Source organism: Aspergillus luchuensis, chromosome 7 (assembly GCF_016861625.1).
Source record: "Aspergillus luchuensis IFO 4308 DNA, chromosome 7, nearly complete sequence".
NCBI lineage: Eukaryota > Fungi > Ascomycota > Eurotiomycetes > Eurotiales > Aspergillaceae > Aspergillus > Aspergillus luchuensis.
Genome location: NC_054855.1, coordinates 2,112,816 through 2,128,043, shown reverse-complemented (window position 1 = coordinate 2,128,043; position 15,228 = coordinate 2,112,816). Strand labels below are relative to the sequence as shown.

At 49.0% G+C, this 15,228-nt stretch overlaps 7 protein-coding genes across 7 annotated transcripts; 3 read left to right on the top strand and 4 right to left on the bottom strand.

The window, feature by feature from the left end:
* Window positions 1-2,797: 2,797 nt before the first annotated feature.
* Window positions 2,798-3,468, top strand: AKAW2_70736A (iron-sulfur cluster assembly protein CIA2; the record flags this gene model as incomplete). The annotated part of the gene is made up of 2 exons (XM_041683351.1): window positions 2,798-3,023; window positions 3,095-3,468. 2 exons carry the CDS (start codon window positions 2,798-2,800, stop codon window positions 3,466-3,468), a joined length of 600 nt encoding a protein of 199 aa, XP_041547620.1.
* Window positions 3,469-3,654: 186 nt separating this feature from the next.
* On the bottom strand, window positions 3,655-6,652 carry AKAW2_70735S (116 kDa U5 small nuclear ribonucleoprotein component; the record flags this gene model as incomplete). The annotated part of the gene is made up of 3 exons (XM_041683350.1): window positions 3,655-4,217; window positions 4,348-6,576; window positions 6,640-6,652. The coding sequence occupies 3 exons, from the start codon at window positions 6,650-6,652 to the stop codon at window positions 3,655-3,657; spliced, it is 2,805 nt and encodes a 934-aa protein (XP_041547619.1).
* A 697-nt stretch (window positions 6,653-7,349) lies between these two features.
* On the top strand, window positions 7,350-8,847 carry erg10B (acetyl-CoA C-acetyltransferase; the record flags this gene model as incomplete). The annotated part of the gene is made up of 5 exons (XM_041683349.1): window positions 7,350-7,414; window positions 7,496-7,545; window positions 7,610-7,685; window positions 7,758-8,247; window positions 8,329-8,847. The coding sequence occupies 5 exons, from the start codon at window positions 7,350-7,352 to the stop codon at window positions 8,845-8,847; spliced, it is 1,200 nt and encodes a 399-aa protein (XP_041547618.1).
* Window positions 8,848-9,421: 574 nt separating this feature from the next.
* AKAW2_70733S (putative ZIP family zinc transporter) lies at window positions 9,422-10,998 on the bottom strand (the record flags this gene model as incomplete). Its single annotated transcript, XM_041683348.1, has 3 exons — window positions 9,422-10,566; window positions 10,628-10,816; window positions 10,953-10,998. The coding sequence occupies 3 exons, from the start codon at window positions 10,996-10,998 to the stop codon at window positions 9,422-9,424; spliced, it is 1,380 nt and encodes a 459-aa protein (XP_041547617.1).
* Window positions 10,999-11,743: 745 nt separating this feature from the next.
* AKAW2_70732S (uncharacterized protein) lies at window positions 11,744-12,130 on the bottom strand (the record flags this gene model as incomplete). Its single annotated transcript, XM_041683347.1, has 1 exon — window positions 11,744-12,130. The coding sequence occupies one exon, from the start codon at window positions 12,128-12,130 to the stop codon at window positions 11,744-11,746; it is 387 nt and encodes a 128-aa protein (XP_041547616.1).
* Window positions 12,131-12,713: 583 nt separating this feature from the next.
* On the bottom strand, window positions 12,714-13,376 carry AKAW2_70731S (Atg14 domain-containing protein; the record flags this gene model as incomplete). The annotated part of the gene is made up of 1 exon (XM_041683346.1): window positions 12,714-13,376. The coding sequence occupies one exon, from the start codon at window positions 13,374-13,376 to the stop codon at window positions 12,714-12,716; it is 663 nt and encodes a 220-aa protein (XP_041547615.1).
* Window positions 13,377-14,468: 1,092 nt separating this feature from the next.
* Window positions 14,469-15,056, top strand: AKAW2_70730A (uncharacterized protein; the record flags this gene model as incomplete). Its single annotated transcript, XM_041683343.1, has 4 exons — window positions 14,469-14,699; window positions 14,752-14,810; window positions 14,865-14,929; window positions 14,992-15,056. 4 exons carry the CDS (start codon window positions 14,469-14,471, stop codon window positions 15,054-15,056), a joined length of 420 nt encoding a protein of 139 aa, XP_041547614.1.
* Window positions 15,057-15,228: the final 172 nt, after the last annotated feature.

Genomic DNA, 15,228 nt, shown 5'->3' with positions numbered 1-15,228 from the left:
GATCTGATCAGTTTTCGGGTCATTGATAGGTGCCATAAAGACAGCGCAGCTATGGGTGTAGCGGAATTTTGAACCCTAGGAGTACTGGCGCGACTGACAGTTTCACGAAAGGTAAGCTTCAAGAAGGTCGAGTTTGCTGCGATCCCATTAAGCGGCGACAAGTGAGACTTGGGAGCTCAGGGAAGGGAAAGATATGAAGAAGCTGCGATTATATATTACATGATGTCAGTTGTAAACGATGACAGAAGTGAGGACAAATGAAAGGTAGGGTAACAGTGAGAATCCGGGCTAGGGACGGAGAAAAGACTGTCATTGAGGGCATAACTCGAGAGGGGAGGGAATAAGAAGATGGCTTCCTGCATATGCCGGAAATCCAAGAGCGGCCAACATTGAGGTATGGGAAGAGATCCACACGATATATTGGTGAAAGGAACGTTAAGCAAGCGGGGGAGTTGTTGATACCTGATATGTTGAGTTGAACGACTTTCATCCAGTCTGCATCGTAGACCAGTAACGTCAGTATGGAAATCTCGCCATTGACTTTGCACTGTGGAGGAAAATGAAGTCGATTGGCGCATCACACTCGGAGGCGAAAGTCACTATCTGCATGAACCGGGAATTGTATAGAGGATCAAAACGCCGGGCCTGGGGATGATGGGTAATTGCAAGAGCAGTACGGAGTAGCGGCTTGGAATAGCAGAAAGGCAAGAAGATAAGAGCATCAGGGGAATCGAAAGCCCACCGATACAATCAATGATTTTCCCGGATGGAAATAGGATCTCCGTATAGGAATAGGGAGGTTACGCCGGGAAGTTGATGCGGTCTCCTTAGCTAAGTCATCACTCTTTGCCGCCTCATTCTCCTGGTACGTAGTTGAACCGTAGATAATAGCAGGCAGTGTGGTTCGTAGTAGTGCACGGAGATCCAAGCGATCAGTCAATAATCAAGAGACGAGTGTGCGGAGACCCGACAACAGGGGTGGGTAAACACGCTCGATACCCTGAGGAGGAGTAGAAGCGGGCGCGTGGTGGAAGGATCTTTGGCCTGGCCTAGGTAATAGGTATGCACCACTTTCTGAGGATCGTCTCGGAAGTTTGAGGGGCCTCTGGAACTAAAACCAACCTTCCCCCCCGGTCACTCCCAGTGGCGCCCAAAGTAGTGTGTCTTCATATAGGCTTCATGGCCGTCGGTTTAATGGGACCGCGGTCCCCCCTCGTCCCCTCCACGGGAAGGACGATCCTTAGTTAAAATCGGGTTTTACAAGGATCTTGATCTTCTTGGCCTTGAAAATAGTGCCCCAAACTACGGATTGCGACGTACAGCTATTGATTTTCATTAGAGAGGGGGGGAAGGGGGGGAGGATTTCCCTTCCCTTTTCCCTTTTTCTTTCTTTCTTTTCTCTTCTTTTTTTTTTCCTGCGCGTATTGTGTGATTTCAGTATTTATTTTGGTGCTTCGGTATATTGTAGTACTACTAGACCTCCCCCCGCTCATGCGTACTTAATTAATACACGATCCACGCCCTCGTGCGCGCTATCTAGTCCACCGTATCCAGTACCCATGTAGCTACTCTGTAGTAGATGGATAGTACCAGTTAAATAGACTAGACTAGTACTAGCAGCACCCTCCATCATGGAAATTGACTTTCAATTACCTGTGTGTACAAGATGCCTTGGTCGTAATGTGACACTGACCGTCCCCCAACCCCCCCGGGACCTTCCCCTCGCCAATCCCTTCACTCGAAAGCGTCTTGATCATTCCCTTAACAAAATTATTGACTCCCAAGGCTGAATCAATGGGTAGGGTATCACCAGAAAGCTTTCCGGTCCTGCTTGTCTGAGTGGTAAGCTTACTGTTTTACTGTTTCCCTTGTGCACGGATAATGGTTACGGTACTGTTCGAATTAGTACCTACTATGACACAAGCTACGTATGAACTACGGAGGACCTTTGCGGAAGTAATTTGCCGGGGGCCATTAGTTATTATTATCAAGCAACATAAGAGAAAGATAGTTAACTATCCCCCAAATAAACCAATCAATTAGATAGCAGCGATGCGTCATTCTTTAAAACAACCCCTCCCCACTCCTCCTCCTCGTCGCTCGCCCAGGAAACACAACAGCTCGCTAGGGCGGGGACTTCTTGGTCCTTTGTATGCGACTCGTAATCGCTGCTGCTGACTTGAAAATTGTTACACTCACTGGATCTAGAACCTTGATCACCTATCGGTAGCTGCCTAGACACAAGTAGGCTATGATGTTGATGGTATTATGAAGCATTGACAGCATGGATATACTCATACTTACTGCGTTAGCGCTGCTGTATTCGGAAAAGTCATTTGGATTGTTGCAGTGCCTATGTACACTGGAGTACTCGAAGGGCTGGTCCGCCCACCCGGTTGTACTTTGCCCACCTGGTTGATGTCCATACGCACTTCTTGGGTATCTGCACGCGTTTGGTTCTTCTACCAACGTATTCGTTTCCTTCTTCCTCCTCACTCTGACCTTCCATTCTCCCCAATTTTTAAATTCATAAAACAATTAGTATAGATTAAAGACATAGAATCTTGCTTGAGTTTTATCTGCCATTGGGCAACAAGCACCGAGAAGCTTTTTCTTTTCTTTTGACCGATATCAAAAGCACCCATCGGGAAAAAGGTTGTTCCATTTCTTCAAGACACCGCATTAGTTGAGCATATGATGTGCTAGGGCTTACCATCCCCTCTTGCCCCCAATTTGCCCCTCTCGGTGCTTCTTGCGCGCTTTTATCGATAACCACTTGTATATCGCATAAGCAATCATGGAGTCCTCCATGCAAAATTCGAATCCGACTATTTTGAATGCTGCAGATCTTCCCACCCGTCTGCGTCCTTCATCATGCAAAGCGGGCACTTACGGAGGCGGAATCCTTGCGTCAGCGCTCCCCTCTCTAGCGGATCCCACCAACTTCAGTCTTAGTGAATCGGAAGAGTCTGATGAAGATGTCGATTTGATGGAAGAGCCGATTGATGAACAGGAGATCTACGGTAAGCTCATCGCTTATTCCTAAACAAGCGGACCGAGTCGCCCGGGAGCCGATTACCTGACCATCTCTCAGATCTTGTGTCGACCATATCCGACCCCGAGCATCCCATTTCACTTGGAGCTTTGGCAGTCGTTTCGCTGCCTGACATTTCTATCAAACCAACCTTGCCGGATGTACCGAGCTCGCTTCTTCGGACAGTATCAGTTCTCATAACTCCGACGATAACACATTGCAGTCTGGCCACAGTTATAGGTCTTGGTGTACGAGTTCGATTGGAGCAATCATTACCTCCGCGTTTTCGCGTGGATGTCCGGATCAAGGAAGGGACACATAGTACTGCCGATGAAGTGAATAAGCAATTGGCCGACAAAGAAAGGGTGGCTGCTGCACTGGAAAATGGTACGCTAATGGGCGTCATCGCAAAGATGCTCGAAACATGCCAATAATCCGATTGTACTGCTATTCGGACGCCGCTTATGACCCTCGTCGGCGTCTCTACTATGTCATAAGAATACCCGTTTCGATGATGACTCGATTTGACTTCCGATAGTTATACAACAATATGAAAAAAGGAACAAGAGCCACTTACGGCACTTGTTGCCGCTTCTTTCCACCTATCGACAAAAAATAGCTCAGGAGTCTAAAACGCCACTTTCCTTCAAACCTTTCCAGAGCTCTGGTTCCAAAAACTTGCTGACAGTGACATCCTCAGCCAATCCTTTACGTCTCCGCGTTTTCAAAACGAAGTCGCGGGCTGTGGCCATGGCGGGCGCCATCTCTAAGGGCTTCAACTTGACATCGCGATCCAGTGGATCCCCTGGGACGACGCTCCACTTATCGAAGACTAGACTAACGGCAGCTTGGCCCTGTGTATGGATCCGGAGATCTGTTTCAAATCCGAATGAATCTATCACGGGGATCAAACCACGAACGGAATAGAGTGGAGTTCCTGCTATGGGTCCATCGGAGAGTACATGGCCCCTTCTTCTTGAAAGGACTGTGTACACTGATGCGACAGCGTCCGCCGGTCCAGTCATCGTGCAAGAGTAAATAGGTTCCATTAGGCGTGGTGATGCCATGAGGAAAGATGAGTAAATCGCTCTTCGAGCTGTGGGGATGATTTGACCACCACCCCTGTAAATGGCTTGGTCGGCGAGAGAAACGTCGGTGAGCCTGAATTTCGCATTCCGAATGGCTATTCTTGCAGTTAGTCACAATGAACCGCTCTTCTTCTGCTTCTATAGCGATGTAAACAAACCCCCCTAATGCGTAGGATCTGGGTGCTATAACTCTCAAAACATTCAAGGGAAGCATGGTGCACTCACGTTCTTCGCAAAGAGGACCTTCTCGTGTTCCCCAAGTAAATCCTTGCGTGATAGAATCTCTTACGCTCCCAAGCAACTTCTTGTCGATCTGCGATGGTAGCGTATCATCCTGTAAGATGTTGGGGCCCATCTCATCTGGACCGAAAGCCCAGATACTCCTGGCTGCAAGTTTGTCCCAGTCGTACCGCTCTTCGAAAAAGCGCGACACTTTGCGAATCGGGTCTTTGATATTGACAGCACCGCTCTCGATATCCTCGGCGATCCCGTCATCCAGAGGCTCTGCAATCATCGTGATTTTGTTCTTCTTGTTTGGCGTGATGGAATAACACATGATAGCCGAGGTCTCCACAACAGTCTCGCAGAAGCGTGTAACAGGATCTGAAACCTTGATCTCCATTTCAGAATATAGTCTTCGTAGGTCATGAAGCACGCAGTCCATATATAGCTCGCCCGTTCCGAGAACTACATGCTCGCCAGACTCCTCTACTTTTGTGGATATCAGCGGGTAGCTCTTGTTGACTTTTCGGAGACCCTCAAGCATCTTGGGCAATTCCGACGGATTAACTGGCTCGACAGCAACCTTGAAGACGGACTCTGTTATATGCCGAACTGATCGGAAGATGTATGCATCCTCATCGTCTTCCAAGGTGAGAGGCACGATAGTCGCCGTCTTCACAATAGAGTTATCCACACCTCCTAGAAGAACCAAGTTGCCGGCAGGTACGCCGCTTGTTGGGATGTTATAGCAAGACTCAGCAATCCATGTGTCGGAAATGGTCGCAACAACCATGTCTTCTTCATCTTCGGGGGTATAACCTTCGCCAAGGACACGGACCTGTTGGCCAGGACGAGCTGTGCCGCTCATTATCCTGCCAAAGGAGTGGAATTTTGAACCGTCCGAACTGTTAAAAAGTTTAGTAACATGTACGACCAGTGGACCATCGGAATCACAGGCAGCCATAGCTGCCGCCACCTTAGAATCGAGAGGCCCAGTGTAGTACCGATCAAGCTTCTTTTGGGCACCCTCTGCAGGCGAAGGCACATGCTGGAGAACCATGTCCACAAAGCCTGTTGCTGACCCGAAGAACTGTTCACAGACAAGGTTCAGCAAAGTCTTTGCATCTGTCTTGAGCTGTGACGGCTTAAGACTAATACCAACGCTAGAAAGCGTTTCCTTTAAGTCCTCCGGGCTCTCGCTTAATGTGTGCGAGTAAAGTTTGTATATAGGCTCGAGAACAAATTGAACAAACGTTCTTTTAGAACCTTCTTCCACTCCTTTTCGTGTGAATTTTCGACTCTTTGGATTGAAAAATATATCGCCCCATAGGCGCAAACAGAATGCGGCTGCTTCAATTTGTGGATGCGTCTCAGAATACATCTTAGCAAATGAATGCAACGTGAAGCACCAGCCCATGGAGGCGCAAGCAAAGGCGACGTTTCCCTTCTCGGGGCTCAGCCGCCTTGCAGCGCCCTGTCCAGGCAGTACGTTCTCGATAATAGTGTTGACCTCCTCGATCACATGTTTCAGCTTGAAATAAGCGTCGTTGGGAGGAATCTTTAATTCCAGGATTAGTCTGTCCATCTTGTTCACAACCAATGTGAGCGGCAAGTCTTCAAGGATAGCATGCTTGATTATTTGCTCGGTGTTGGCCTGGACACCTTCGACCACATCTACTACAAGAACCACGCCATCGACCAACCGACAAGCCGTAGCCACCTCGTCCACAAAGTTCACATGCCCTGGGGTGTCAATGATATTAAACAAGTGAGATTTGCCCTTTGTGCCCTGAAGCACCAAGCTCATGGGTGACGCTTTGATGGAAAGACCTCTTTCTCTTTCCAGAAAGTGAACGTCGGTGTAGCGTAGTTGTTCCTCTTTCCGCTTGCCTGTTCGATTCTCGAGGCGACCGGTGAGATCATGGGTCTGAGTGACTAGCATGTCCATGAAAGCCGTTTTTCCATGGTGCAAATGACCGACCAGAGCGATGTTTCTTGTTTGGTCCGGGTAGCTGAGCAAATCCGTCATGAATTCCCGTGAATAATAGACGGGAGGCAATTCGGCTTCTTCGATCGCAAACTTCTTTTGTTGGACCGGGGCGATGATGGGCTCGGACAGAGGCTGTGCATCCTCCTCCTGCACCAGAGTCTCGACATCCTCGCCATATACCTGTTGTGCACTGGGATAGTATTGTTTATCTTCGTGAAGGATGACCGCGTTTGACGGGCCCTCTGTGACTGGTATCAGTAAGGCGGACCTTGCACACAAGGTGAACATGGAAAAGGTAACTGTACCATCGACATCCATTAACTGTTGCTCATCAACGTCATGCGCTTCATCGTCATCACCATCCCCGAACGCCTCTTCAAAAGCGAAAGCCTGAGGATGGGCATCCTCATGACGCGGGGACTCCTCGTCCGACCCATCTACCTCTCCAATATAGTTGCCAAACCTGCCGGAAAGCAAAGAGAATAATCAGCCGTGCGCAAGGTGGGATGAGGGGCATGGTGACCAATTGAGACATACTCATCGTAAAGATCGTCCATTTTCCAACGTGGTTGGACTAGAGGCGAATCTTCCGGGGTTTACTTTTCCTTTCTCTCGGCCTCGTCCACCAGCTGGAGAGAGAGGCTCGCGTCGGTTTGGCAATAAGTTTCTAGTAGCTCCGGGACCGAGCTTGGCGTGTTTGCATGGCTCCGGCAAGTTACTCCGAAAGTAGTACGTTTGTCCGTGGCTGCCAGTGGCCGCCGCCCCGCCTCCCGAGGCGAAAAAAATAGGGTAATTATTATTGTTGTAAGGAGGGGCCGGCGGCGGGCAGGCCAACGAGTGACTGACTCGGAAAGCAAACAGTTCATCCCGTTCGTTCCCTCGTGGCCTGAGCTACCATTTCACCCTCATTTGTTATTTGTTCAAATAGCCTGCCGGTCTTCCTTTGAACTCTTTCTTTTTTCCCTCATCCCCTTTCCATAATCGCTTGCCTCCACAAGCACGCATTTGCGCCACCATGTCTTCCCTACCTCCGGTCTACATTGTCTCCGCCGCCCGCACGCCAGTGGGCTCTTTCCTGGGGTGAGACTTCACACCGGGCCGCTGCAGGCTCTCAGATAAATGGTCCACAGCGAAGCTGATCGTAGTTTCCTTGTTTCGCAGTTCTCTCTCGAGCCAGACCGCTCCGCAGCTGGGTTCCCATGCGATCAAAGGTGTGCCTGCAGTGCTGAAGCGATGGATGATGTGCCCCTGATCGCTGACTGCTTCGATGTCTAGCTGCCCTTAACAAAGCCGATGGGATCAAGCCTTCCGATGTACAGGAGGTTTTCTTCGGCAACGTTCTTTCTGCGAAGTGAGTTTTCTCGCTTGCTGTGTTCATGATTACCCTTTGCCATGATGCATGCTAATGGTCCTAATCAATCAGTGTCGGACAGAACCCCGCCAGACAATGCGCTCTTGGCGCCGGACTCGACGAGTCAACCGTTTGCACCACTGTTAACAAGGTCTGTGCCTCGGGGTTGAAGGCGGTCATTCTTGGTGCTCAGACCATCATGACTGGAAATGCAGACATCGTTGTTGCAGGCGGTACTGAGTCCATGTCCAATGCCCCGCATTACCTTCCGAACCTCCGCAATGGCGCCAAGTATGGCCACCAGAGCTTGGTGGATGGTATTATGAAGGATGGCCTGACAGATGCGGGAAAGCAGGAGCTTATGGGTCTGCAGGCTGAGGAGTGTGCTCAGGATCATGACTTCACCAGGGAGCAGCAGGATGAGTATGCTATCCGGACCTACGAAAAGGCCCAGGCTGCCCAGAAGGCCGGCCTCTTCGACGAAGAGATTGCACCTGTTGAACTACCCGGCTTCAGGGGTAAGCCAGGTGTCACCGTCGCTCAAGATGATGAGCCCAAGAATGTGAGAACTCATTTCCCCACGTGAGGCATCCTTGGTCCAGATCGTTCATGTCAAACTGACTATTTGGCTTTTATCTTCTAGCTCAACCCTGATAAGCTTCGAAGCATCAAGCCCGCTTTCATTCCTGGCTCTGGAACCGTGACGGCCCCCAACTCCTCTCCTCTTAACGACGGCGCCGCCGCTGTTGTCTTGGTTTCCGAGGCCAAGGTTAAAGAGCTGAACCTCAAGCCTGTTGCAAAGATTCTCGGTTGGGGAGATGCCGCACACCAACCCAGCAAGTTCACCACTGCTCCTGCGTTGGCAATTCCCAAGGCGCTCAAGCATGCAGGTGTCGCTCAAGATTCCATCGATGCCTTTGAAATCAACGAGGCCTTTAGCGTTGTTGCTCTCGCAAACATGAAGCTTCTGAACCTACCTGAAGAAAAGGTCAACCTTCATGGTGGTGCTGTGGCTATTGGCCACCCCATTGGTGCCAGTGGTGCTAGGATCTTGACTACCCTGCTCGGAGTTCTCAAGGCGAAGAAGGGCAAGCTCGGCTGTGTCGGAATCTGCAACGGTGGTGGTGGTGCTAGTGCCATGGTAGTGGAATCCCTCGTCTAAGCTAGAAAAGTATCACCTCGTGAACTAAAGTATGCTGTCGCGAAATATGAGGACGGCAAAATGATATAAATACCCTGATCTTGCCGATGCCTAAAGACTGCGCATCATGTTTTAAGTCAGGGTGAGTGGGTCTGGCATCTGACGAAATGCAATATAATAATTACATGAATCTGTTCTTTTGTCGGAAAGTCTTGTTTATCCTGTTTATCTTGGCACAAGCACTGCAATTGACGTACCTAGTACAGAATATCCGTCACCAGCAGTGTAGTATTTAAACCAAAGCCTTGAGTGTTCTGTCTCAATACTACTGTTAAGATGTTAAGGGCTGATGGCCATCTTGTCGTGTACTATTCATGGTCATACTGCTACTAGAATTTACTACTTGCTCACCTTCGCTTCTCATACAGCGCTCGGCTGCTGCAAAAGTCTCTGTAAATACCCATTAGCCAAACGCGCCTAGATGCGCCTAGATATCTTATTAGCTATTAGCTCTTGACTGGGTCGTATTCTTAATGACATTTCTTAGGATATACTGGCTACAATGCCTCATAAACAGAGGAGTCCTGGGAGATGTTCAAGCAAATGCCCCAACAAATGCCATGAGTAGAGCGCCTCCTGCAACGGCTACACAAGCCTCGACACGCCGTTGACCCCTGAGCGTCGCATAGCTTGATTCACTAAGGAAGTCCTCTGCCAGAAGTTCAACAAGCCCCGCAAATAATAATAGCCCGCTACTGATGGCGTTAGTTATTCCCACTGTGAGTAAGCCTGTCGTACTTGCTGGATCATAGAGGTTATGCAGAACAAGCCCCATAGCTTGCCCTATGGGGGTAGTGGTTCCATAGGCAAGCGCCATGAGCCACGGCCTGTACGATGATGGGGGAAAGAGATCAGGGATCAAAGACGCTATCCGTGATCCAAGAGCAAATCCTTCAAAAGTCTGGTGAAAGCAAATAGCCACAAGAAGGACGATGAATGATGTACCCGTGGCAACACTGAGGGCCATTCCAATGAAAATACTGTGGAAGAGAATTCCGGCTTCGAGCAACAAGCATTGAAGCAATTGGCGCTGTGGATTTTGCCTGGATGACTCGAGGTCGGTCCCCTGATGTACGCTACTATGAGACCGACGGTGACCAGAATGCCACGGCTGCTCATCCCGGTTCTTATGGGAATTGCCGCGAGTATTTTCGAAGGCACTTGGTTCTTCGAATTCCCTGTCGTTGAGTTCGGTAGACACAGCCGAATCCTTAATGTTTGACCCTGAAGGCCCACTGACCGGGGATCTTCCAAGTGACGTGGGAGAGTGTAAAGCCATGCCTTCCCCAAGGCTGTCAAGGTGGACATTGTCGGCCAATCCGTTTCCGTAGTCATTGTCTTCCTCTTGATCGTCACTTGCGAGATCTGCGCCGACGTCGCTGATCAACTGGTCGTATTCGCTCCCATGGACATGGCCCGCACCTTTCAGGGCAAAGAACATCTCAACGAGAACCACCACGAATACAGCAATCATAGCCACAAAGCCGGCCATGGCACGATAGGTCTCGCTCCAGAAACGAGGGAGACAAGGGTCGGTCAATGAGACAAATGCTGTAGGGAGGAGGTGTACGAAGGCTGTTGCAATGAGTACGCCTGTTCCGAAGTGTCTAGAAAGGAAAAGGAACCGGCGCGGAATTGGGAGGCGCGGGAACCGACGAGCAAGAACAGGGAATGAGCACGCTAATATAACCATGGGTTAACAGCCAATCACCCAAGAAGCCAAAGAGAAAGTAAACAGTACCTAGCGTGCTAAGCACAAGGATAAGGAACAGTGCAAAGACATGTATCGGCGTGTTATAGGCGCCTCGCTCCCGTGATCCGCAAGTCGAGGTGTCATCGTTAGAAGCCCGAGTATAACTCCGTCGGGAAAGCTCCGTCCGCAAAACAGATTCAGGAATATCGGAGATTAATGAGAACATATATTCAGTCCCTGCAGACACATTTTCGCGTTAGTAGAGAGCGAAAATATGCCGTGCGGAGCGGAGCAGGCTGGGAGTTGAACCGGTCAAGGCAAAAAGAGACATATGTGCGTCTCCCACATTATGTTCCCTTTAAACTGAACTTACCTGAACTACTAGGGTCGGTCTGACCCGGCCTTTGGTTTCCATCCATTCTTGGCTATATGTCATATAACGATGTACTCTCGCCGCATCCATGACCTGAAAACATGCACTGGGCGCCGGCACAGGCTCACGAACGGTTCAGAAGCAGCCTAAGTCGCGTCAGCAGTTGACAATTTTACAATGCAGCGAGTACATACAGTTGCTTCTGCGAGAGGGATAACACCGGGAGTTCTGGCAGCGAGCAGTCTCAATGACGTGATGCACCTACCATGTCGAAAGGAGAGGACGCCTATTCGACATGTAGGGAGACTTTGCCGGTAATCCGGACACGCGGCTCGTTTGTCCAGATAATCTTATCAATCAGTTCCTAGTTCTCGCTTATCTAATCAAACCGCTGCGCATTTGATTGTTGGATAATCTAATCTGGATAATCTCGAAGGAGCGACGTACGAGATGCACACCACAGATGTTTCAAATGGCTATTATTGAGGCTCAAGAATATACTAGGGTAACCTCTATGAGTATCAGTTGCTACTCTATATGGGCATAATAGGATGCTGGGAAGAGCAGGACGTAGCTCCTTGAGATACCCCATACGGGGTAGTCGATTCCAATTCGGAGAGATATGTGCGCCCGAAGGGGTCTCTCCGTACGGCCACATTAGTATCTGATGATTCTCACCCAGATTTCTTGATAAGGGAAAAAAGAATACTAAGTGCAATGTACTTCTTGGCAGGCGCTGTTGGCTAATGGAAATCTATCTATCTATTTCGTAGAATTTCTTCAATTCAATACTACCTGCTTCTCAGCTTGGTCCAGCCACTGGTACCCTTCATACGAGTGGGTCCACGAGGTCCACTGAGGTTGCTCGCGCCGGCAACTGTATCATTTACGCTATTCCCGCTATTAGTATTACCCTGTCGCTCCGGTGAGGTAGAATCAGTGGATGGATGTTGAATGAGCATTGATTCCCTCGGTTCCTGACTTGCGTCGTCCCAATCGCCTTCCAGCAGCTCCCATTCTGCACTGGCCATTTCACCCAACAGAGTTGATTTCAGCTTATCCACGATCTTTGTTGGAGTAGGAAGTCTCCATGTGCGCATGAATTCAGCCCCCTCGACAGCACCCAGAAAGGAATGTGCAGTCCCATGCGAGTAATGCCCTAGCATAGGGAATGACATTGTGCGCTGAATGGTAGTTCTGGGTGAGTCCTTTGATACCCTCATCTTCGCCTGTATGTCGCGTCCAGCAAAGGCTCTTGATAGTGTCGATGGCTGCGCAGGTGGTGCCACAAGGAGCTGCCACAAATTCTTCCCAACGTTACAAACTTCTTCCCAGGACTCTGATGTTATGTTTATACCTTGAGTTCGACATAGCCACGACACATTCCATGCCAGTAATGTTACCCCTTCAAGAAATAGTGCATATGTTCCAGGGTCTTCCCTGGCCAGTTTCGGAAGTGCTCTGTCGATGGAGAGGGGCCGAGGTCTGGAAGGGCGAGGCGATGTGGTTCTAGTTTCAGGCGGTACAGATGGTGGATGACGTAGCGAATATGTTACGGTATTTGGATCTCGTGAAAGATAGGACGCAGAAGGTGCGCATATAGTGGGTATAGGATGGTCTTTATGGGGTAAAGTGATTTCCGCTGGGAGTCTGAGAGACAGATAATGCGAAACAAGGACGAGAAGGTGAGCAACATTGAAGAGGGAGGTGGATATATAAGCTGGCGTGACACCTGTCCAAAGCATTACTAACTGATATAAATCAAAAGTCGCAGAGCTGTAACTTTCCGTTCATGTCCCTCAAATCGATGATATCTATACCACCCATCGTGTAGACCTCTTGGGACAATCCTTCCTTACTCCTTGTCTTCCGCTGTAGCCCATAAAGATTGGCAGCTTCTCGGCAGAGGAATATTCGGGCCTCTGCAGTTTTGCTATGGAGCGAATGCCAGAGATGGTCCGTCCTCTTAGTATTATTCTGGATGTTGGCCAGGATTGCAGCTTCCCGCTCGCCGAGCTGATACTGTGCAGATTCAGAGTCCGAGTGCCGTCGCGCTAGTGCGAGCCTGCGTTGGGAGATTTCAAGTCTTTTGTCCTTGATCTCAGCAGTCAGGTTTTCGAGTTGATCACCGAGTAGCCTCAACCTTTCACACGACTCAGCTTCTCCCTTAACAATCATCTGTAAGCTTCGCTTGGCAGAGAGCCCATTTTGGTAAGCAATGGCGGTTTCTTTGATTTCACCCGACCATTCCGCTTGGGTTGTCTCAGGGGTCACTCTAGCTTGGATATGTTCCGCAATAGACTGTTTCTCAAGCAGGACCCTCGCGTTCTCAACCCGGAGCTGATACAGCTGACTACGGGCACAGGTAGGGCAGAAAAACCGGGTTCGCGAAGCTGGAGCGCGAAAACATGTATGACAGCTCATCTCAAAAAGCTTTGTCTCACTCTCGGTTGATCGATACCGCCGTAGCTCACAGTCGCATGGCCTTGGGCTTCCGGTGATGGAATACCAACTCGACTGTCTGGCTTCGAGCACGTAGGTTGCATGAACAAATCATGAAAAAGGGGGGCACTCATGTCTTAATCGGATTAAGTGATGACATAGGACGATATGTGATCGATAAGTGTCACTGGATTTACTTATCTGAAGCCAACGAAGGGGACCGCCGTTTGCGTCACATCACCTGACCAATCGTATATATGGACTGGGTGTTTGTATATATGTTACGTAAGCGACATCGGTTGTCGTAATCATCACACCGCTCCTTTGTGCTTAAGTGCGTATCCGTAACAGTATCACTGAACTTACAGCCGAGTATCAGCAGCTGAGAATTTCCCAGCTTTGGTTCAGTACGGAGAAGTTGTTAGTATAAACAAATATCATAGGTCGCTGTATTGTTATGAGGCACATTAATTGGGCATACCAACCGGCTTGCCCTTACACACACTGAATATCTTACCGAAACGTATAATTGCGTTTGCAGAAGCCTATTGGTTTTAATGAAGTGCTGCTCAATGCAACTATCAGCGGCTTCCAGGAGCTGAATGATGCGGTTATTGGAATTCGACGCAGTGAGATGGGCCTGCAGGTGATCACCACTTTCGGCCTATCTAAACATATCAATCGAAAGCAGTATGTGCGATGTAGTATGGTGGATAGTTGCGATCACCTGACTCATCTCGTCTCCCCCTCAGGGAGTTTTCGATGCTAGACTGAGCCATAGATTAAGTTCACAAGTTGCGACTTCTGCCATACACTGAAAAAGAGACAAGTTCTAGCGCTAGGCGGTGTAATTTGAGCCACGCATATTTCTATGGTGCGTATGCTAACATTTGACAGGGTTCCCCTGGTACATACCCGGTTAGTTGAGCATCGAACGTGAGCATGGTCGACAATAACACGCGGTCCATGTCTGCACGATATATTTAGATCTCACTTCTCTGTATCTATTGCTACTGCACCTGCTCCTATTCGAAGCTGATTCTTAGCCCGAGAAGCTATAGTCTAATCATCGGCATGACTTCTCTAAACAGGGACTTTACAGGCTCCAATTTCCCGGGTAGTGATCTGCATCAGGACGACCTTCGCACCGAGTCTTTGCAGACCCTTCAGCAGTATATGTCTCCACCTTCAGGAAATTTAATGGACTATGATTGGGACCAACTTCAAGAAGAATACATCGCTTCTATGGAAAAGCATGAAAATGCTGAAAGAGACTTACGTAACCGTGTCGCCAAGTTGCTTGAGGTGTTTACAGCCGTCATTAATCTCGTGGCCTTTATCTGATATTCTCTTTTAGATCTTCATGGCGTGGTCGGAGACAACTGTTATGCGCGATGAAATCAGAGCTTTAAAAAGGTTGGTCCTCCCAAGTCCCCGAAGTCTTCAACACAATCACTGATGTTATTGTAGATTTAAGACACAAATGAAACATGTTCAGACCTCTGAAGAAGATCTAGAACTGAAACGTAAACACTGTACGTAAAATCAGTCTCAGCTAAACCCGTTTGTATGTATAAGTTTGCTGACGATGACTCAGATGTCGATGTTGTGAAGGCTTTCGAAAGTGCCCTCGCTTTATTGAACGACCGCCTCAAGTCGTAACATTACTCGAGGGCGGTTCAATTCTTCGAGCCCTCTCCGTTTCTAGACGTCATACCAAAACCGCAGAAAATTACACATCATCACAGCTTATCATATAATGTATTTAACGAAATTCCACTGTTTCCTTCGCATGGCAACAGATGATTCAGACCTAAATGTTACCATCCAGACT